The 25,207-nt window shown below is 20.1% G+C and overlaps 7 protein-coding genes across 7 annotated transcripts; all 7 read right to left on the minus strand.

Moving 5' to 3' along the window:
• Positions 1 to 1,284: 1,284 nt before the first annotated feature.
• PY17X_1100031 (PIR protein) lies at positions 1,285 to 2,363 on the minus strand (the record flags this gene model as incomplete). Its single annotated transcript, XM_034637595.1, has 3 exons — positions 1,285 to 1,371; positions 1,458 to 2,240; positions 2,349 to 2,363. 3 exons carry the CDS (start codon positions 2,361 to 2,363, stop codon positions 1,285 to 1,287), a joined length of 885 nt encoding a protein of 294 aa, XP_034493543.1.
• Positions 2,364 to 4,986: 2,623 nt separating this feature from the next.
• PY17X_1100033 (PIR protein) lies at positions 4,987 to 6,044 on the minus strand (the record flags this gene model as incomplete). The annotated part of the gene is made up of 3 exons (XM_034637596.1): positions 4,987 to 5,073; positions 5,164 to 5,901; positions 6,030 to 6,044. The coding sequence occupies 3 exons, from the start codon at positions 6,042 to 6,044 to the stop codon at positions 4,987 to 4,989; spliced, it is 840 nt and encodes a 279-aa protein (XP_034493544.1).
• Positions 6,045 to 8,302: 2,258 nt separating this feature from the next.
• Positions 8,303 to 9,373, minus strand: PY17X_1100035 (PIR protein; the record flags this gene model as incomplete). The annotated part of the gene is made up of 3 exons (XM_022957618.2): positions 8,303 to 8,401; positions 8,492 to 9,235; positions 9,359 to 9,373. The coding sequence occupies 3 exons, from the start codon at positions 9,371 to 9,373 to the stop codon at positions 8,303 to 8,305; spliced, it is 858 nt and encodes a 285-aa protein (XP_022811127.2).
• A 2,356-nt stretch (positions 9,374 to 11,729) lies between these two features.
• Positions 11,730 to 12,802, minus strand: PY17X_1100037 (PIR protein; the record flags this gene model as incomplete). The annotated part of the gene is made up of 3 exons (XM_022957623.1): positions 11,730 to 11,816; positions 11,902 to 12,678; positions 12,788 to 12,802. The coding sequence occupies 3 exons, from the start codon at positions 12,800 to 12,802 to the stop codon at positions 11,730 to 11,732; spliced, it is 879 nt and encodes a 292-aa protein (XP_022811128.1).
• Positions 12,803 to 15,693: 2,891 nt separating this feature from the next.
• Positions 15,694 to 16,558, minus strand: PY17X_1100039 (fam-b protein; the record flags this gene model as incomplete). The annotated part of the gene is made up of 2 exons (XM_034637597.1): positions 15,694 to 16,317; positions 16,490 to 16,558. 2 exons carry the CDS (start codon positions 16,556 to 16,558, stop codon positions 15,694 to 15,696), a joined length of 693 nt encoding a protein of 230 aa, XP_034493545.1.
• Positions 16,559 to 18,814: 2,256 nt separating this feature from the next.
• PY17X_1100043 (PIR protein) lies at positions 18,815 to 19,941 on the minus strand (the record flags this gene model as incomplete). Its single annotated transcript, XM_022955128.1, has 3 exons — positions 18,815 to 18,877; positions 18,964 to 19,821; positions 19,927 to 19,941. 3 exons carry the CDS (start codon positions 19,939 to 19,941, stop codon positions 18,815 to 18,817), a joined length of 936 nt encoding a protein of 311 aa, XP_022810724.1.
• A 2,351-nt stretch (positions 19,942 to 22,292) lies between these two features.
• On the minus strand, positions 22,293 to 23,389 carry PY17X_1100045 (PIR protein; the record flags this gene model as incomplete). The annotated part of the gene is made up of 3 exons (XM_034637598.1): positions 22,293 to 22,379; positions 22,484 to 23,266; positions 23,375 to 23,389. The coding sequence occupies 3 exons, from the start codon at positions 23,387 to 23,389 to the stop codon at positions 22,293 to 22,295; spliced, it is 885 nt and encodes a 294-aa protein (XP_034493546.1).
• Positions 23,390 to 25,207: the final 1,818 nt, after the last annotated feature.

The raw sequence follows: 25,207 nt of genomic DNA on the forward strand, positions 1-25,207 counted from the left end.
TCCCAAATTGGATCTTTAACAAAATATATAACATTGACACCTTTATAATGTATTACTATTTGTCTTTTCGATGTTAATATTTAATTATATGAAGGTTTAACAATAAAATAATATTTCAATATTAGTTATTAGTATAGTATTTATTAGATTATATGTATAGGCATATAATAATAGCGATATTATGTCTATCAAATTATTTACAATTATTATAACAAACTATAACATTATATTTTATTAATATGCTTATATTTTATTTTTTAATTTTTTTGAAATATAATTTATTTATACCTCAAAAGTATAAAGTTTAAAAATTAATAATGATCAATCTAATATTATACCTTTATAGTAAATAAATTAATGTATATATAACTATTTCTATTAATATTAATTAAAACTTTAACATAAAATGATACTATATATAATCAAAAATTAAAAGGATAGCATACATATATCTATAATTAATTTTTTTTATTAATATGGATATTTTTATTGATTATTAAAATGTTAGATACATAAAATGCCTTTTATAGATAATGTTGTGTTATCGAATCTCGATGTACCACGGATCTATATTTCATGAATACCTATTATATATTGGTAATATGTTTAATTAACAATAAAAATATACCTATTAACCTGAAGGTATATTATACTATAGATGAATATTCAAAATGAATCAATTATAATTATACTTTGATATATAAAAGTATTATGCTGTTCAGTTATAAAAATACGATTTGAATCTAAATAAATATGATACAAATAATAAGTTTTGCTAAATAAAATGTTTCTTTGGTTTATGAAACATTTTATTTTATACATAATTCAATATAGCCCCTGATTAACAAGTTTTATATAATAGCAAATTATGATATAGAATAATATGAATTCATATATAATCAATATCTATATTAATATATGCAATATAGACATTTTATTTTAATCATATTAAATTGACATGAACACTCAATTTAATATATTATAACATATGAAAAAATATTATGCGACACATTTCATATTAATGGATATGTTCCTTTGGGGGTCATGTTTGACTTTTGAATTTAATCTCGTGATTAAACATACGGAATTATACATATATTAAATTAATGTTCAAATTATAAAAAATTAAATACAATATAATGCTTAGCCCTAACCCGAACATGGGTCCCAAAACATAAAAACTATATAAAAATTATGCAAAAATGATTCCCCAATAGACAGTTTATTAAAATATATAAATCATTATTGCTATTCCTGAAATAGCCACTCTCTTCGAATCATATATTAATGATTCATTTTCTTCTTTATTTTTTTTATTTTTTCTCTTAAATGTTGTTTTTGAAATCGTTTCCGAAATCCAAATAACGAATACTAATATAAAATGTTAAGAAGCGTACGTTTGTTTGTTAAAATTTGCATATATAATGAAAATAATTTTTAAATTCCTTATTGTTTACCTTATAAGAAATTCCTAAAAAAAATGCTATTGCACCAAATATCGATAAAACTGTAAATAATTTGTTTCCTGTCGACGAACTTGATGATGTAACTCTAGATATGTATGCAGACACGTCTGCTGTTATGTCTGGAAGAGGTGTAATACTGCTATGTTTATTTTTTAAATTATTATAATCAGTTAATAAAGCAGACAATATTTGTTTATATGAACTACCATCAGTATTATTAGAATCTTCACTAAGTTCTTGATATTTGCTAACAAATTCATTTGCACTATTTAACAGTATGTTGCTATCTTTACTCATTGCAACATTATCATGCATACTACATAACAGTTTAAATGCATCATAAAGTTTAGGCAATTCTTTAAAATTAATATTCATAAAATCTTTTTGTTTATCTATGAATTCATTAAGTTTTGTATATCTACTGGAATCTTCTATAAATAGTTTATATTTATGATTACCAATTACATTTTCAGTATAAAAATCATATATTTTGGTGGGTTTGGAGTCTGAATTTTGATTTAATTTGTAACTTAACCATAAAATAATATATAGAAAAAATGGTTTAGCACTATTTATATCATTACCTTTATTTGGATATTTATTAACATATTGTCCAAGTAACCATAAAAATCCAATTGTAATTTTTTCGAGTTCAGAATTGCAGTCTTCTTTAGGACAGTATTTATTGAAATTACTAATATCTTCTAGTTTATATTTTGCGGTTTCGCTTAATTCATCGGGTAAATACATCCTCAAATAATCAAAGTTTGAACACTAAAAAATCATTTAAAAAAAATTGATAAAAATATGTATTAAGAAAATGTTATTAAAATAAAACTTAATGATGTTTATAGGAAATATAATATCAAAAAATGTATATACTATATCATCTTTCATTATGATGGAATATAATTTATAATCTCTAGGTTAAGGGGGTATCATATTATATATATATTCTAAAATAGGTAATACAATTATTTAATCCTATATACAGCAATTATTTGTATATAAAAATATTTTTATTATTTTTAATTTCAATTTAAAATTAATATGGAGCAATATATACATTTATGATAGATCAATTCCCTTATTTGGGGGGTGTTTAATACATGTTTTATCATATGTATATATAATATAATTTTGCATAAATTGTTATCCTTAATAACACTCATATGAGCATTATTATAAAAATTAATATACTTTTATAATGAATTTCAAATATGTTTGAACATAGAAAAGGAATATATTTATATCTTCTGTTTTAATGATTTCAATTCTAAAACATAAAAACTGTATAAATATAAAAAATAAAAAATATTGTTATTAGTATAATTTATAAAAGTATATAAATATATTTTTTCTAATATATTTGTTTCTTATAATATATATATAGTCTTTTCTAAAATTATAACATTTATAAAATAAGTTGCATTGCTCCCTTTATTAATTGCATATACATGATTTTAATATTATTTTTATTTAATATATATCCATTCCAATTATATTTAACATTTTCAATAACTTTATTTTTATTCCTATAGAATTCAATTTATAAATATATCTTATTAGATAATTTTATAATATATTTTGCACATATTTCCCACGGTTTAAAACGACAATTAGTACTAAAACTGTATTTATAAGCTTATATAACTATTTTAATGCATATTGTTTTTAAAATAATACTTAGTAAATATTAAATATGTAACACATAAATACGTACTGATGAACATTTTTAAGTATAATAGAAAATTATGTGTATTATGTTGGTATATTGCACTTTGAGAGGAGAGATAAGGGAAGTATGATTTTTTAAGACACGGGTGTAACCATATAAGATTTACTTATTATGCATAGTTTAATTATGTTTTATATTTTATACCATTAAATCTTTCAACCCATGTATGTATATATTAAAATTATTCATTAAAAATAACTTATAATTATTAATTTTCTAAATATATGGTTTGCTTTTGTATTTATAATAAACTATATTTTTAAGTAAACTATGGAATTATTAATATTATTTTGCTTGACAGTGTTAATTCTAATATTATCGAATTAAAGCATATTTAAATGAATGTTATAATAATTAATTTGATGTTTTGTGCATACAATTTTAATTTTATCATACCTTTAATAATATATATAATGAATTTATATCCATGTAATCTATCAAATTAACATAATGTATTTTTCGTATTTAATACTTTATTTATTGTTATTACTATTATTATTGTTACTGCTAGATCACTGTATAGTACAACGGAATAATTAATGCCCTTAATATAAATACTTTAAATCAATGTATGATATGTCCGTGATTCATTGTTTAAAGTATAACATTTTATAACATATATACTACCTCGTAAAACGATATATTTATAATACATATTTATTAATTTATATATGATAACCTAATAAAAATAATATTAGTTCAAATTAAATTAATTATTATTTGCTTTTTCGATAAAATTAATATTAGTATTTAATTATATGAAATTTCACAATAAAATAATATTTCATTATTAGTTATTAGTAGAGCATTTTATTAAATTATATGCATAGATATATAATAATAACGCTATTCTATCTATCATATTATTTATAATTATTATAACAAAATATGATATTAAATACTATTAATATAATTATATATTTTTAATTAGCTAATAATATAATATATTTCTAATTTATATATACTTCAAAATTATAAAGCTTAAAATAAATAGTGATTAATCTAATATTATACATTTATAGTAAATAAATTAATGTATATAGAACTATCTCTATTATTTGAATTTAAAACTTTAGCATAAAATTATAAAATATATAATCGACAATTAAAAGGATAGTATACATATATCTATAATGTATTTTTTATTAATATGCATATTTTTAATGATTATTAAAAATGTTAGATGCATAAAATCCTTTTTATATATAACGCTGTATTGTCGATACTCGATCGATATTTTATGAATATCTATTATTACAGTTCGGTTATCAAAATCAGATTTAAATTAAAACAAATATGATACAAATAATAAGTTTACTAAATAAAATGTTTCATCAAATACAGAAATATATTATGACATGCATAATTCAATATATCTCTGGGTTAACAAGTCTTATATAATAAATAATTATCATATATCATAATATAAATTAATATATGCAATATAGACATTTTTTTTTAATCATATTAAATCGATATGAACACTAAATTATATATATTATAATTTATGAAAAAATGTTATGTGACTCTTTTCATATTGATGGCAGTACTCCTTTTTTTGGTTGCATATTTAAACTTCATCTCGTGATTAAACATATGTGAATGATCATATATTTAATTAGTGTTCAAATTATAAAAAATTAAATGTAATATAATACTTAGCCCTAACCCGTATATGGGTTCCACAACATAAAACTATATAAAAATTATGTAAAAATTATTTATTTCCCAATAGACAGTTTCTTAACATATATTAATCATTATTAATCTTCGAATCATATATTAATGAATCATTTTCTTCATTATATTTTTTATTTTTTCTCTTAATTTTTGTTTTTGAAATCGTTTCCGAAATCCAAATAATGAATACTAATATAAAAATTTTTAAAAATGTATAATTTATTTATATTCACAAAATAATCAGTGCTGAATATATTGTTTAATTGACTTGTTATTTACCTTATATGCAATTCCCAAGAAAATTGATACGGCAACAAATATAAATCCAATTGAAATTAGTGTGTTTTTTATTACTAATCTTCGTGAATATGTTGGAAGTGATGGAAAATCATTACATACATTTTTTAAATTATTATAATCATTTGATAATGTAGATAATAATTGATTATAGGGACTGTCTTTACCATTATTATAATCTTCATTAAGCTCATCATATTTTTTAGCAAATTCTTTAGCTTTTTCTAAATAATTATCGCAATTTGACCTATCTTCATCAACCCCAATACAAATGTCACATAATAATATAAATGCATCATAAAATTTAGATATAATGCTCATATCCATACTTAAAATATAATTATTTCTATCTATAAGATCCTTATAATTCTGATAACCAGTTAAGCCATTTATTGGCGTCTTATACGTATGGTGTTTCTCTATGTAATTATTATAAAAAAACGTTCTATTGCCATCTTGATTAATTCTGATCAGGCTTAACACATAACTTAACCACATCAAAATGTATTGAACAATATAGATGTTTCCTTTTGCATCCGTTTCAAATCCAGACTTATCCTTAAAGAATGCATCAAAAATATGTAAACATCTAGCATTCAATCTATCGGTATCATTATTACATTCTACACCAGTACAGTAATCTTCATCAGTTGTAAATTGATAGGTTACACCCTTGTCTGAATTGGAAATCACGTTCCTTAAAGGAGCGAACGTTTTACACTAAGAAAGCAGTTAAAAACAATTAATAAAACGCGAATTATTAAAAGTTTTATTAAAATAAAGTTTAATGATATTTATATGTAATACAATATAAAAAAGTAAAGGGAATTATTAAAAAATGCATATACCGTTTCTTTATTCATTGTGATGGAATTTTATTTTTGATTTGTAAATTGAGTAGAATCATGCTATTTTATATACGATGCACCAAATATGAGACGCAAATACTTTAACCCTATATATAACTGTCTGTAGTTAAATATACTATAAGTTTTTCAATAATTAAATTAATATAGAATAATATAATAATATTATCACTAACGAAAAGTTACATTATTTTTTATGATAATTAGCTAAATTACCTTAAATAGAGGGTTGTTTAATACACTTTTGATTAAATATATATATGATGCATTTTATACAAGAAATGCATTCTTACTAACATTTTGTATAACTATATTATAAAAATTAATATACATTTATAATGAATTTAAAGTATGTTTGAACATAGAAAAAAAATATATTTATATTTTATGTTTTAATGAATGTCCTTCAAAAATTTAAATACTGTATAAATCTAAAAAATAAAAAATTAAATTATTACTATAATCCTTAAAATATATAAATAGTCATTTCTTAAAACATATTAAATAATTATACACTTGTTTCTAATACTATATATCATGTTTTATTAAAATTATAGTATTTTCAAATTAAGTTGCATTGTTTCCTTTCTATACAAATTATATAAATTTATATTGTTTTTAATGAATGTAGATAAATTCAGAATTCATTTTAATGAGTCCAATAACTTTATTTTTATTCCTATATACTTCAATTTAGAAGTATATCTTATTGGGCAATTTTATAAACTATTTTATGCATATTTTCCATTCTTTAAAAGAGCAATTTGCACTGAACCCGTACTTATAAGCTTAAATAAGTCTTTGAATGCATGTTATTTTTAAAATAATGCTCAGTAAATATTAACATATATACTTACTGATGATATTTTAAAGTGTAATAGAAAACTATGTTTAATTAGGTTGTTATATTGCCTTTAAGAGGAGAGAGATAAGATATATTGCTATTTTAATATATAAATTTAGATAAATATTCATTAAATATTCTACATAGTTCATTTTTATCTCATATATCTTATTGTTATAGTTATCAATGTATATACATTCAAATAATTTACTAAAAATTCTATATTTTATTAATTCTACAAAAAACAATAATAATATAATACGCGTTAATATTGAATAATAAAATGATATTTAATATTAATTAAGTATTTAACCCTTTCTCCATTAATCCATATTTTTAGAATATAAAACTAAAATTTCCAAATTGAATCATTAACAAATATATAATGTATTATTATGTCTTTTCGATAAAATTAATATTAAATTATATGAAGGTTTAACAATAAAACAATATTTTAATATTAACTATTGGTAATTTCTAGATTATATATATAGGCATATAATAATGCATCATATCTATAATATTAAACTTTAATAATATATTTATATTTATTTGTTAACTATTTTAAAATATAATATATTTATACCTCAAAATATAAAGTTTAAAAATTAATAGTAATTAATATAATTCTACCTTTATGATAAATAAATTAAAGCGTATGAAGCAACTTCTATTAATACAATTACAACTTCAAAAAATGTTAGAAGCATAACAATAATTTATAGATTATGTTACATTGTCGATTCTCGATTGATATTTATGAATCTATATTTTATGATTATCTATTATACATTAGTAGTGTGCTTAATTAACATTAAAAATATAATCATTAATATGAAGGTATATTGTAATGTAGATGAATATTCAAAACTAATCGAATTATAATATATACCTCATATATAATAATATTATACTGTTCGGTTATAAAAATACGATTTAAATTAAAATAAATATGATACAAATAATACGTTTTACTAAATAAAATTTTCATTAAATAAAGAAACATATTATGATATGCATAATTCAATATAACAAAATATTAACTTTTATATAGGCAATTGTGATATAGAATAATATGAATTAATATATGTAATATAGTTATTTTACTTTAATCATATTAAATATATATTAACACTCAATTATATATATTATAACCTATAAATATGTTTGTAACCTCTTTCATATTAATAGCAGTACCCATTTGTGGGGTACATATTTTGAACATCATCTTGTGATTAAACATACGGAATGATATGTAAATTTAATTAGTGTTCAACTTATAAAAAATTAAATAAAGATATAATACTTAGCCCTAACCCCAATATGGGTCCCACAACATAAACACTATATAAAAATTATACAAAAATTATTTCCAAATAGACAGTTTCTTAAAATACATCAATCGTCATATTCAGAATAATTTATTAATGATCAGTTTCTTCTTTATATTTTTTATTCTTTCTCTTAAACATTGCTTTTGAGATCGTTTCCGAAATCCAAGTAACGAATACTAATATAAAAATTTTAAAAAATGTATAATTTATTTATATTCACAAATTAATCAGTGCTGAATATATTGCTTAATTGACTTATTATTTACCTTATATGCAATTCCCAAGAAAATTGATACTGCAACAAATATAAATGCAATTGGAATTAGTGTGCTTTTTATTACAAATTTTCGTGAATATGTTGGAAGTAATGGAAAATCATAACATATACTTTTTAAATTATAATAATCATTTGATAATGTAGATAATAATTGATTATAGGGGGTGTATTTACCATTATTATAATCTTCATTAAGTTCATCATATTTTTCAACAAACTTATTGGCATCTTCTAAATGCTTCTCACAATTTGTACTTTGTTTATTAAATTCAATATACATATTACATAAAATTTTAAATGGTTCATAAAATTTATTCATGTCATTAATATTCATCAAATCGTGTTTTTTTTCTATAAGTTCCATATAACTTTGATAATCAGTAACATTCTCTATTTTATTATTATACTTCTTATCATTATATATATAATCATTACAAAAATGGTCGATACTGGCGCTTTTTTCATTATTGCCCAGGTTTAACATATAACTTAGCCATATAAAAATGTAATCAACAATATTGATGTTTCCTTTTGCAACAGAATCAAACAATTCAGAAGTCCCATAGAACGCAGCAAACAAATATAAACATCCAGCACTAATTTTATCGAACTCATCTTTACATTCCTTATTATCACAATAATCATTTAAAAAATTATCATCTTTAAATTGATAATCTCCACTACTGTCCAATTCATCGGAAAGCGATTTCCTTAGAGTAAGAAACTTTTCACACTAAAAAATCATTTAAAAACAATTAATAAAAACGCGAATTATTAAAACAAAGTTTTATGATATTTATATGTAATCAATATAAAAAATGTAAAGGAAACTATTATTATTAAAAAATGCATATACCACTTCCTTATTCATTATAATGGGGTTTTATTTTTGATTTGTAAATTGAGTAGAATCATGCTGTTTTATATACGATACACCAAATGTGTGATGTAAATGTTTTAACCCTATATATAACAACTGTCTGTAGTTAAAAATATTATAAGCTTTTCAATATTTAAATAAATATAGAATAATAAAATAATATTATTAATAAAGAAAGGTTTTATTTCTGTTTATGATAATTAGCTAAATTACCTTAAATAGAGGGATGCTTAATAAACTTTTGATTAAATATAGATATGATGCATTTTATACAATAAATACTATTCTTATTAACATTTGGTATAACTTTATTATAAAAATGGATATCTTTCTATAAAGAATTTAAAGTATGTTTGAACATAGAAAAGGAATATATTTATATCTTATGTTTTGATCATTGTCCTTCAAAAAATTAAATGCTGTATAAATATAAAAAATGCAAAATCATATTATTACTATAATCCTTAAAGTATATAAATAGTCATTTTTTTAAATATATTAAATATTTACATATTTGTTTCTAATACAATAAACCCCTCTTTTATTAAAATTATAATATTTTCAAATTAAGTTATTTTACTTACATCTATATGAAAATTATATAAATTTATATTGTTTTTAATGAATGTAGATAAATTCGTAATTCATTTTAATGGGTTCTGTAACTTTATTTTTATTCCTACATATTCCAATTTATAAGTATTCTTTATTTAGTAATTTTATAATGTTTTCCATATTTTTCCACTGTTAAAGCGGAAATTAGCACTGAACCCATATTTATAACCTTAAATAAGTCTTTAAGTTCATATTGTTTTTAAAATCATACTTAGTAGATATTAAATATTAGAACATAAATAAGTATTGATGCTAATTTTAAAGTATAATAGAAAACTATGTTTGATTAGGTTATTATTTTACCCCTTAATAGGAGAGAGATAAGATATATTACCCTTTAATATATATATTTATATAAATATTTGCTAAATATTATAAATAATTTTATCTTATATATTCTACTGTTATAGTTAATGTATATCATTCAAATAATTTATTAAAAATTCTATATTTTATTAATTCTATGGTAAAACAACGACAATATAATATACGTTAATATGGAATAATAAAATGGCATTTACTATTAATTGAGTCCTTAACACTTTCTCCATTGATTCATATTTTTAGAATATTAAATCACATATCCCAAATTGAATCTTTAACATATATATAACATTGATACCTTATCATGTATTATTATGTGTCTTTTCGATAAAATTAATATTTAATTATATGAAGTTTCCACAATAAAATAATATTTAATATAAGTTATTCGTAGAGTATTTTGTTATATTATATGTATAGGTATATAATAATAACGCATTATATCTTTCATATTATTTATAATTATCAGAACAAACTATAACATTAAATTTTATTAATATACTTGTATTTTGTCTTTTAACTATTTTAAATATATATTTCCAATTTTTATATACTCAAAATATAAAATTTAAAAATTAATAGTGATTAATGTAATATTATACCTTTATAGTAAATAAATTAATATATATAGAACGATTTTTATTATTTGAATTTAAAACTTTAGCATAAATGAAACTAAATATAATCGAAAGTTAAAAGGATAGTATGCCTATATCTATAATGTAATTTTTATGTATTACTAAAAATGGTAGATGTATAAAATTCCTTTTATAAACATCGTTGTATTGTCGAACCTCGATTGATATTTTATGAATCTATATTATTACATTTCAGTTTGATAACATGATTTAAATCAAAATAAATATGACATAAGTTATAAGTTTTACTAAATAAAATGTTTCATCAACCAAAGAAACATATTATGTTTTACATAATTCAATATTGTCCCTGATTAGCAAGTTTTATATAATAGGCAATTATGATATAGTGTAATATGAATTCGTATATAATAAATATCTATATAATATATGCAATATATACATTTTATTTAATCATATTAAATCGGCATGAACCCTCAATTATATATATTATAACTTATGAAAAAATGTGATGTGACCACTTTCATATTATATGTCCCCTTCTGGTCGTATATTTGGATCTTTGAGATTCATCTTGTGATTAAACATACGGATATAGTACATATATTAAATCAGCATTCAAATTATAAAAAGTTAAAGATATAATACTTAGCCCTAACCCGAATATGGGTCCCACAAACACAACCATAACCCACAACATAAAACTATATAAAAATTATGATCAAAAATTACTTCCAAATATACAGTTTCTTATCGCATATCAATCATTATTGCTATCCCTGAAATAGTCACTCTCTTCGAATCATATATTAATGATTCATTTTCTTCTTTATATTTTTTATTTTTTCTCTTAATTTTTGTTTTTGAAATCGTTTCCGAAATCCAAACAACGAATACTAATATAAAATGTTAAGAAACATATGATTTTTTTGTTAACGCTTGCATATATATAATAATTTTTTTTAATTCCTTATTATTTACCTTGTAAGAAATTCCTAAAAAAAGTGCTATTGCACCAAATATCGATAAAACTGTAAAGAATCTGTTTCCTATCGACGAACTTGATGTATCTTCAGATGCTAGTGCAGAAAATTTTGATTCTATCTCTGAAAAAGGTGGAATATTGCGACATTTCTTATTTAAATTATTATAATCAGTTAATAAAGCGGGTAATATTTGAAGATTTAGAGCACTTTCATTATTATATTTATTGCTTAGATCTATATATTTTTGAACAAAACTAGTAGCATCATTTGACAGTGTTTCGCTTGTTTGACTTTGTGCAACATTACTATACATACTACATATTAATTTGGATGCATCATAAAATTTAGAAAGATCTTTAATATCAATATCTAACAAATCTTTATGTTTATTCATGAATTCCCCAAGACCTAAAATTTTATAGGCGCCATCTTTAAAATTACTATATTTATTACTATTTTTTACATATTTATCATAAAAATCGTTTATTTTGGTGAAATTTTCCTCTGTGTTTTGATTTAATTTGTAACTTAACCATAAAATAATATATAGAAAAAATGGTTTATTATAGTTTATAACACCATCTTTAGTTGGGTATTCAGTAAAATATTGTCCAAGTAACCATAAAAATCCAATCGTAATTTGATCTATTTCACTATTACAGTCTCCATTAGGGCAGTACTTATTGTAATTTTTAATATTTTGAAGTTCAGATTTTGGTGTATCGCCTGATTCATCAGGTAAACACATCCTCAAAAGATCAATTTGTCCACACTAAAAAAAACATTTAAAAAAAATCGATAAAAATATGTATTAATAAAATGTTATTAAAATAAAACTTAATGAAGTTTATAGGAAATATGATATCAAAAAGTGTACATACTAAATAATCATTCATTATGATGGAATATAATTTATAATCTCTAGGTTAATGGGGTATCATGTTATATATATATACTAAAATAGATAATACAATTATTTAACCCTATATACAGCAATTATCTGTAGATAAAAATATTTTTATTATTGTTAATATCAATTTAAAGATAATATGGAACAATATATACTTTTATGGTAGTTAGATCAATTGCCTTATTTTGAGGGTTGTTTAATACATTTGTTATCATTGTATATATAATACAATTTTGTATAAATTATTATCCTTAATAACATTTATATGAGCATTATTATAAAAATTGAAGTAACATTGTAATGAATTTAGAATATATCTCCTTATACATATGATTTAATATAGAAAATAAACGTCATATCTTTTGTTTTAATAGCTGTCCTTCTAAAAGATAAAAACTGTATAAATATAAAAAATAAAAAATATTATTATTAGTATAATTTCTAAAAGTATATAAATATATTTTTTCTAATATATTTGTTTCTTATAATATATAATACAATTTTTTCTAAAATTATAACATTTATAAAATAAGTTGCATTGCTTTCTTTATTAATTGCATATACATGATTTTAATATTATTTTTATTTAATATATGTCCATTCTAATTATATTTAACATTTTCAATAACTTTATTTTTATTCCCATATAATTCAATTTATAAATATATCTATTATTTAATTTTATAATATATTTTGCACATATTTCCCACGGTTTAAAACGACAATTAATAATAAAACTGTATTTATAAGCTTATATAACTATTTTAATGCATATTGTTTTTAAAATAATACTTAATAAATATTAAATATATAACACATAAATACGTACTGATGAAAATTTTTAAGTATAATAGAAAATTATGTGTATTAGATGGTATATTGCACTTTGAGAGGAGAGATAAGGGAAGTATGCTTTTTTAAGACAAGAATGTAGGCAGATAATATTTACTTATTCTACATAGTTTAATTATATTTTCTACCATTAAAACTTTCAATTCATGTATACATTAAAAATAACTTAGAATTATTACTTTTCTAAATATATACTTTGCTTTTATATTTTAATAAATAATATTATACTATATATTTTATAATAAACTATATTTTTAAGAAAACTATAAAATTATTAATATTATTTTTCTTGGTAGTGTTAATTCTAATATTATCGCATTAATGCATACTTAAATAAATGTTATAATATTTCATTTAATATTGCATGTATACAATTTTAGTCTTATTACAAGTTTAATAATATATATAATTAATATATATCAACGTATTTGAATCAAATGAATTTAATGATTTGTTCGTATTTAATGCTTTATCTATTGTTATTACTATTATTATTGTTATTGCTATATCACTGTATAGTACAACGGAACAATTAGCGCCCTTAATATAAATACTTTAAATCAATGTATGATATGTCCGTGATTCATTGTTTAAAGTATAACATTTTATAACATATATACTACCTCGTAAAACGATATATTTATAATATATATTTATTAATTTATATATGATAACCTAATAAAAATAATATTAGTTCAAATTAAATTAATTATTATTTCCCTTTTCGATAAAATTAATATTAGTATTTAATTATATGAAGTTTCACAATAAAACAATATTTCATTATTAGTTATTAGTAGAGCATTTTATTAAATTATATGCATAGATATATAATAATAACGCTATTCTATCTATCATATTATTTATAATTATTATAACAAAATATGATATTAAATATTATTAATATGATTATATTTTATTTTTTAACTATTTTAAATATAGTATATTTCTAATTTATATATACTTCAAAACTATAAAGTTTAAAAATGAATATTGATTAATCTAATAGTATACCTTTATAGTAAATAAATTAATGTATATATAAGAATCTCTATTATTTGAATTTAAAACCTTAATATAAATATAAAGAAAATTATATTATATATAATCGAAAAATAAAAGGATAGTATACATACATCTATAATTTAATTTTTTATTAATATGCATATTTTTATTGATTATTAAAAATGCTAGATGCATAAAATGCATTTTATAGATAACGTTGTATTGTCGGATATCGATCGATATTTTATGAATATATATTATTACAGTTCAGTTGGCGTAATATAATTTAAATTAAAACAAATATGATACAAATAATAAGTTTATTAAATAAAATGTTTCATCAAATAAATACATATATTGCATATTATGATATGCATAATTCAATATAGCTCTGGGTTAACACATCTTATATAATAAATAATTATGTTATATTATAATATGAATTAATATATTCAATATAGACATTTTATTTTAATCATATTAAATCGGCATGAACACTCAATTATATATATTATAACTTATAAAATATGTTATGTGCCCCTTTCATATTAGTCTATACCCCTTTTATGGTTGCATATTTAGACATCATCCCGAAATTAAGCATACGAGGTAATAAATATTACCAAATTAAAACAAATTAATAAAAATATAGCCCTAACCCAAAACATAGATTACATAGAACAAAACTATAACTTATAGTACATAACCCTGACCCAAAATATGAGTTCTCCAAAATGCAACTTTAAACCATAACCCTAAACCCTATATATAGCTTATAATTTCATTAATATATGTTTTCAAATTAAGTTTATTTAAAATAATTACAAATATTAACTAAAAACTAGTAAATTAAAAATATATTAATATATATGCATGAAAATAAGGATAAATGACTTCTTAACAAATACCAAGTAAATATAAATTCATTATATGTTAAATCAAAAAATATGTCATGCAATATTAAGTATATAATTTTTAAACAATTAATCAAGTGTAATAAAACATAATAATAAAGAGTGGTTATTTAAATAATTTGGGCATTTTAAATTTAGTGATTTTCTTAATTTTAATAACTGAGTCAGCTGAAATCAGTGTAATTAAAACTATAAATGGTATTAATAACTTCCCTGAAACTAAAATAATAATAATAACTCCCAAAAACACCATTACCTTCATCAATACGTGTCTGATTACTTTTTTCACTATTCGATTATTTTTTGCTTTCAGTGAATTTCCTTCATTCTCCAATTCGGTAGAATCTTCATCATTTGATACAGAATTATTTTCATCTTTTTTTGTTATTTTTTTATTGTTTTTTGGTCGTATTGCTATTTCATTATTCCTTTTATTATCAAGCTCTTTTTTTACCTCTTCTAATTCTTTTTGAAGTTTACGAATTATTTTTTTAGTTTTCTTATCTACATTATTTAAATCGGGTAATGTATTATTTTCTTTATGCTCCTTTATATGTGAATCTATAGTATTTCGAAGAAACATCATTTCTTCGTCATCATCATAGTCATTAAGTTGATTTACAAGACTCAAAGTTGATTCATAAAAATCATTTAAATCGAATTGGTTTTCTACATCTCCTAATATTCTATTGCTTCTAAATTTTATTATATTCCTTTCATGGCATATTTCCTGCAAAGAAATGAAATATTTATTAACATGTGTGTAATTAATTTTAATTGTTTCTTTAAATTAAGTGTTTTAGTAATACATTAAACAATAATATAAGGTTAATGTAAAACAATAAATACGAAAATTATAATGGAATATTATTAATAATAAAAGAAAATAATAGGTAACTTACATTTTGGGCATATTCAAAAAAAAAAATAATAATTGAAAAAAAAACATATTTTAAAATACTGACTCTCATTTTTATCCTTATCTATTAAATAAATGAAATAATAAATGTAGTTTGAAATAATGATGATAATTTGATATTTCAAAAATAATAATATTTATTAGTTTTTTGAATTTCCAATAGAATTATGTAACTGTTGTTATAAACACCGTTATATTCATTAAAAGTATTTATGGATATACATATTATTATGTTATTTTTTTTTCAAATAAATATTAATTTTTCTCAAAAAATACACCATTTTTTATATTTTGATTATAAATATATATATACAACTATTTTCCCTAAAATTTATTTTTTGAAAATTTGTTGTACAAATCATTTTTTAATACAATTTATAATACATTAACATGTTTAGTGATGCGGTTTTAATATTTTATAAATTTATATTTTCCTATTATTGTTTACATACGAACAAATTAATAAATGTCAATTAAAATAATAACATATTAGATACATATATATTTTTTATATGAATAAATACAAACATATAATGAAAACATTAACAAAACATCATTCTTATTTACATTTAAATGGTTTCTTATTCTTATATTTCTCCAATTTTAAATATTAATAATATTCTCCACTTTACCGATTTTGTGTAAAAATATATTTTTTTATATATTAGCATGGAATAATTTTATTTATAAATATATCTCAGAATATACAACATTAAATATATTTTTTATATTAAAATAATGTAAAATATTCATATTTCCAAGTATACCTCGTATAAATCACAATGGATATATAAAATCAGAAAATGAAATACAATTAATAAGAAATCCTTTATTTTATCCTATTCATTAAACACATATTATAGTATATTTAATAGTTAAACATTATTTTGTCTTTATTTTTATAAATATTATTTAAATATAACATAAATATAGTACATTTCCTCATATAAAATATAGAATATATTTTTTTATAAAAATAGGCTAAATCAACCTCAATATTCCTCACACATATTAAAGCCATAATTATTTATACTAATAACTGAAATCCAGTTTATTTAGTATTCTTTAAATTTATACATTTTTAAAATTTGACTTAAATATAAGTTAATTAAATTTATCATTCCAAAGAATCTTACTTTTATAAACAAACAAAATAAATTAATAAATGGTACATTATCGCCCTGCATAAGTTTCTAAATATTAATAATCCCAGTTTCTTATTGACTCAATTTATAATATTTTTCATCGTTTTTTCTTACTTCCCTTTCTTCCCCAACTCATAAATACTAACATAAACACTAATGTAAAAATCACAAAAATGTATAATATTTTCCAGTGGACAAATATTTTTTAAATATTATACTAACTCCACATGATCTTATACATAATTCCTAAAATAATGGATCTTAAAATAAATATACCTTTAACGTAACTTATTTCACTTATATATATTTTCTCCAAATACACTTTATACTTTTATTCCATTCAAATTCATTCTTTCATCACTCCATTTATCAATCGGTTCATGTGTTACTGATGAAGGAAATCATAATAAATTATTTTCTTCCAATTCAATTCCATCTCCCCCATTTTATTATATTATGCATTGATAATATTTAAATCAACGTTTTCTTTTTGGATCAAATCGATACTTTGGAATAATCTTTCTATATCTATTCCAATATTCGACCGATTGACCCATAAACCATTAACACAAAATTAACAATAAAATAAAAAAAGTAAATAATTCATCGGATTTACCATAAGTTATATTAACAAGAAATGCAATTCTTATAGTTTGTCAAAATATATTACTTTACTCGTTCCTTTTCATAGTCATTTTCATCCTCATTTTTTCTTACATATTTAGACTTAATATAAATATTAAAAACTACAACTTATCCTTTACATATTTTTAATAATTTATTTCCTATATATATTAAAAACAATTCTTTAAACTAATAAATGTTATCAAATTATAAAAAAATATTCAAAATTAAATGCAATATAACACTTAACCCGAATATGGGGCCCACAAAGACAAACTCAACCCTGACCCACACCATAAAAACTGTTTAAAAATTATACAAAAACAGTATAAAAATGTTATAACTATATATATATATATATATATAACATTATATATTATTGGTTATATTATTTAATTATTATTATAGACCCAATAATTATGTTCAAAAATTGTGGTAAAAAATTATTTTCAAATAGACAGTTTCTTAAAATATATTAATCATTACTATTCCTGAAATAGTCACTATTTGAATCCCATATTAATGATACATTTTCTTCTTTATTTTTTTATCTTTTCTCTTAAATGTTTTTGAACTCTTTTCCGAAATCCAAATAATGAATACTAATATAAAATTTTAAAAAACGTATAATTTGTTTAATGTTTGCATATATATAATGAAAATAATTTTTTAATTCCTTATTATTTACCTTATAAGCAATTCCCAAAAAAATTGGTATTGCACCAAGTATCAATAAAACTGGAATTAATTTGCTTGTTATCGACGAACTTGATGATGTAACTTCAGAACTCGGTCCAGAACTCTCTTCAGAACTTTGCACACCATTTCCTTCTGTTTTTGTCGATGTAAGAAATGTAATATTGCTACAATCAATGTTATTACTATCACAATACTCTTTTAAATTATTATAATCATTTAATAATGTAGACAATACTTGACAATAGGCGTCATCTTCAGTGTTACCAGAATCTTTATTAAGTTCATTATATTTTTCAACAAATTTTTTAGCATTTTGTATAGATTTATCAGATATTATGTTGCTTCCAACAATTTCAGTATACATGTTACATAATGGTTTAAATGCATCATAAATTTTAGACATATTTTTAATATTAGTACTCAACAAATTCTTTCTTCCATTTATGATTTCCTTATAATTGTTATATCCTGTATTACTATTTAATGACGTACTACAATTTTGATTACCTTGTTTACAATTAGTATAATGCCTATTATCTTTTATACATTTATTATAAAAATCATTTAAATTGTTGATTCCGTTATACGTCTTTTGATTTAGTTTATAACTTAACCATATGATAATGTATTGAACAATATTGATATTTTTTCCATTTTTCACAAACAATTGCTCAAACAACCATAAACATCCAGCCTTAATTTTATCGAACTCAGTCTCACATTCTTTTTCCTCTGATTCTTCATTAGAGCAGTAATACTTAATGTTCTCTAAATTATTAATATCACTAGTTGCAGCTTTGCTTAAGTCATCGGGTAAATAGTTTCTCAATGTATCAAACTGTTCACACTAAGAAAACATTTTAAAAAGTATAATAAAAATATATGTTAATGAAATTTATAAATTATATAATATCGACAAATACAACCAAATTTTATTAAAAAATGCAGATACCAGGGTTTTATCCATTGCAATTTTATTTTGTTTATAATATGTAGATTATGTAACATCATATTATTTTATATTTTTTACGCTTAATAAATAACAAAATAATTGAACTATAATATAAAATTATCTGTAATTGATCATGTTATTATCATTTTTAATATTAATTTAAAGATAATATGGAACAATATAATAACTTTACGGTAGTTAGATAAATTATCGTGTTCTGGGGATGTTTAATACATGTTTTACCATATTTGTATAGATACAATTTTACATTAATTGGTATCCTTAATAACACTCATATGAGCATTATTATAAAAATTAAAGCAACAATGTAACGAGTTAAAAATACATCTCTTATACACATACTTTCATATGGAAAATAAACAACGCCATATTTTTTGTTTAATAAACGGTACCCCAAAACTAATATACTGAAAAAATCGAAACAATTAAGAAACCCATTATTACTATAATCCTTAAAGTATATAAATAGTTATTATTTTAAATACATTAAATACATATATACTTGTTTCTATTACTATATACCATGTTTTATTAAAACTATAGTATTTTCAAAATAAATTGCATTTTTCCCTTTTTTAATTGCATATACTTAAATTTATATTGTTTTTATTTAATATATATCCATTCCAATTATAGTTAACATTTTCAATAACTTTATTTTTATTCCTATATACTTCAATTTATAAATATTTTTTATTGTGTAATTTTATAATACATTTTCCCATCGTTTCCATTCTTTAAAACACCAATTAGCACTGAGGTCGTATTTATAAGCTTAAATAACTCTTTGAATTTAAATAGTTTTTAAAATCATACATAGTAGATATTTAATATTAATACATAAATAAGTATTGATCCAAATTTTAAAGTATAATATAAAACTATGTTTGATTAGATTGTTATGTTGCACTTTAAGAGGAGAGAGATAAGATATATTTTCTCTTTCAGTATATAAATTTATATAAATATTCTTTAAATACTCTACATTGTTCATTTTTATCTTATATATTATATTGTTATAGTTATCAATGTATATATAATCAAATCATTTATTAAAAATTCTATATTTTATTAATTCTACAAAAAACAATAATAATATAATACGCATTAATATTGAATAATAAAATGATATTTAATATTAATTAAGTATTTAACCGTTTCTCCATTAATCCATATTTTTATAATATAAAACTACAAATTCCAAATTGGATCATTAACAAATATATAATGTATTATTATGTCTTTTCGATAATATTAATGTTTAATTATATTAATTTTCCACAAAAAACAATATTTTAATATTACTAGTAGAGCAATTTATTATATTATATGTATAGGTATATAATATTACGTTATTCTATCTATCATATTATTTATAATTATTAAAACAAAATATGATAAAAAAATTTATTAATATACATATATTTTATTTTTTAACTATTTTAAAATATAATTTATTTATACCTCAAAATTATAAAGTTCAAAATTAATAGTGATTAATCCAATAGTATATCTTTATAGTAAATAAATTAATGTATATATTAATATCTCTATAATTTGAATTTAAAACTTTATCATAAAATAAAACTATATATAATCGAAAATTAAAAGGATAGTATACATATATCTATAATTTAATTTTTTATTAATATGCATATTTTTATTGATTATTAAAAATGTTAGATGCATAAAATGCCTTTTATAGATCATGTTGTATTGTTGATTCTCGATCGAAATTTTATGAATATATATTATTATAGTTCAGTTGGATAACATGATTTGAATCAAAATAAATATGATACAAATAATAAGTTTTACTAAATAAAATTTTCATAAAATAAAGAAATATATTGTGATATGCATAATTCCATATAACTTGGGGTTATCAAGGCTTATATAATAGGCAATTGTGATAAAGCATAATATAAATTCATATATAATCAATATCTATATTAATACATGCAATATAGACATTTTATTTTAATCATATTAAATCGACATAAACTCACAATTGTATATATTATACTTTATGGGAAATTTGGTATTGATCCCTTTTATGTTAGATTATTCCCCTTTTGGTTGCATATTTTTACTTTTTAACTTCATATTCTGATTAAAAATACGGAATGATACATATATTAAATTAGCGTTTAAATTATAAAAAATTAAATAAAGATATAACACTTAGCCCTAACCCCGAATGTGGATTCCACAAACACAACCCTGACCCCTAACATAAAAACTATATAAAAATTATGCAAAAATTACTTCGAAATAGACAATTTCTTAAAATATATCAACCATTATTACTATTCCTGAAATAGTCACTCTCTTCGAATCATATATTAATGATTTATTCTCTTCTTTATATTTTTTATTTTTTCTCTTAATTTTTGTTTTTGAAATCGTTTCCGAAATCCAAATAATGAATACTAATATAAAATGTTAAAAAACGTACGATTTTTTTGTTAACGTTTACATACGTATAATTAAAATAATATTTAAATGTAATATTTTTTAATTCTTTATTATATACCTTATAAGAAATTCCCAAAAGAAATCCTATTGCACCAAATATCGATAAAACTGTAAATAATTTGGTTGTTATCGACGAACTTGATGGTGTATCTTCAGAACTTTTTGCAAAATTTTGTTTTTTTTCTATCGTTAGAAGATCTGGAAAACTATCACATTTATTTTTTAAATTATCATAATCCTTTGATAGTGTAGACAATAATTTATAATATGGACTACCTTCAGTAACACTAGGATCTTCCTTAATTTTTTTATATTTTTCAACAAATTCTATAGCTTTCCCCGAATGTTTATTGCAATTTGAACTTTTATCATCCAATTCAGTATATATATTACATAAAATTTTAAATAAAGCATAAAGTTTAGACATTTTTTCATTAGAAATACTCATCAATTCTTTTTTTTCATCTATAAGATCCTTATAACTTTTATATCCCGGAATACCAGTTATAGGATTTTTGTATATATTATCACTATTTATAGATATGGTATAAAAATAGTTTAGATTGTCTTCTCTTGTATTTGCCTTTAGGTTTAACATATAACTTAACCATATAATAATATAATCAACAACATTTATATCATTTTGCGCAGAATAGGATGACTCAGAACTCCCAAAGAATTTATTAAGCAAATAAAAAAATCCGGCATTAACTTTTTCGACATCATTATCACAACTATAACTACGACAATAACCATCTAAAAAATTATTTTTTTTAAATTCATATTCTCCTTTATTCAATGTATCAGGTAAAGCATCCCATACACTCAGAAATCTATCACACTAAGAAAACATTTAAAAACATTTATTAGAAATGTATATTATTGAACATTTTATTAAAATAAAGTTTAACGATATTTAAATATAATACAATATCAAAACTGCATATACCACTGTCTTATTCATTATAATGGAATCTTATTTTTGATTTCTAAATTGAATAAAATAATCCTGCTTTATATACACTGTCCCCAATATGTGACGCAAATACTTTAACCCTATATATAAAAATTGTCTGTAATTAAGTATATTATATGTTTTTCAATAATTAAATTAATATAGAATAATAAAATAATATTATTACTAAAGGAACCTTTTATTTCTTTTTGTGACAATTATTTAAATTACCTTAAATAGAGGGTTGCTTAATACATTTTAGTTAAATATAAATACGATGCATTTTATAAAAAAAATGCTATTCTTACTAACAGCTGGTATAACTTTATCATAAAAATATATATACTTTTATAAATAATTTAATGTATATTTCCTTGTATTTATGTTTGAACATAGAAAAGGAATATATTTATATCTTATGTTTTGATGATTGCCCTTCTAAAACTTAATACTGTATAAATTTAAAAAATAAAAAATTATATTATTACTATAATCCTTAAAAGTATATAAATAGTAATTTTTTAAAATATACTAAATATTTATATAGTTTTTTCTAATACTATATACCATGTTTAATTATAATTATATTATTTTCGAATTAAGTTGCATTGTTTCCTTTTTTAATTGCATATAAATAATTTTAATATTAATTTTATTTAATATATGTCAATTCCAATTATATTTAACATTTTCAATAACTTTAGTTTTATTCCTATATAATTAAATTTAGAAATATACTTTGTTAGATAATTTTATAATATATTTTGCACATCTTTCTCACGGTTTAAAACGACAATTAACACTGTAACCGTATTTATATGCTTAAATAAGACTTTTAATGCATATTGTTTTTAAAATGATACTTAGTAGATATTAATTATTAACATATAAATAACTATTGATCAAATTTTAAAGTATAATATAAAACTATGCGTAATTAAATTGTTATATTTGCATTTTAGATAGGAGAGATAAGGGAAGTATGCTTTTTTAAGACAATTATGTAGCCATATAAGATTTACCTATTCTATATAACTAATTATGTCTTGTATCCTTTTAACATTAAAGCTTTAAACTATGTATATATATTAAAATTATTCATTAAAAATAACTTAGAATTATTACTTTTCTAAATATATAGTTTGCTTTTATATTTTATAATAAACTATATTTACTTCTATGATGAAAAACTATAAAATTATTAATATTATTTTTCTTGGTATTGTTAATTCTAATATTAACACATTAACAAAATACTGTTAGAATTGTATTATTTCATTTGATGTTTTGTGCATACAATTTTAATTTTATCATACCTTTAATAATATATATAATTAATATATATCAACGTATTCAAATCAAATGAATTTAATGATTTATTCGTATTTAATACTTTATATATTGTTATTACTATTATTATTGTTACTGCTATATCACTGTATAGTACAACGAAATAATTAATTCACTCAAGAAGAATACTTTAATCCAATTATTATTTTTCCTTGTTTCATCGTTTTTAAATCAAACAATCTAGAACATATTACTTCGTAATAGCAATATATTTAATTATATATTTGTGAATTTGTATATATATAATAACCTAATAAAAATATTATTAGTTCAAATTAATTATTACATACTTTTTATATATACTTTTCATTAATATATAATTGTATATGCTTCCTAAATTTAACATATTTCAGTATTATTTATTGATATAGCATTTTACTAGTTTATATGTATAAGTATATAATAATAAAGAATTATATCTATGATATTATTTATAATTATTAAAATAAAATATGATATTAAATTTTATTAATATAT

Source organism: Plasmodium yoelii (assembly GCF_900002385.2).
Source record: "Plasmodium yoelii strain 17X genome assembly, chromosome: 11".
Classification (NCBI taxonomy): domain Eukaryota; phylum Apicomplexa; class Aconoidasida; order Haemosporida; family Plasmodiidae; genus Plasmodium; species Plasmodium yoelii.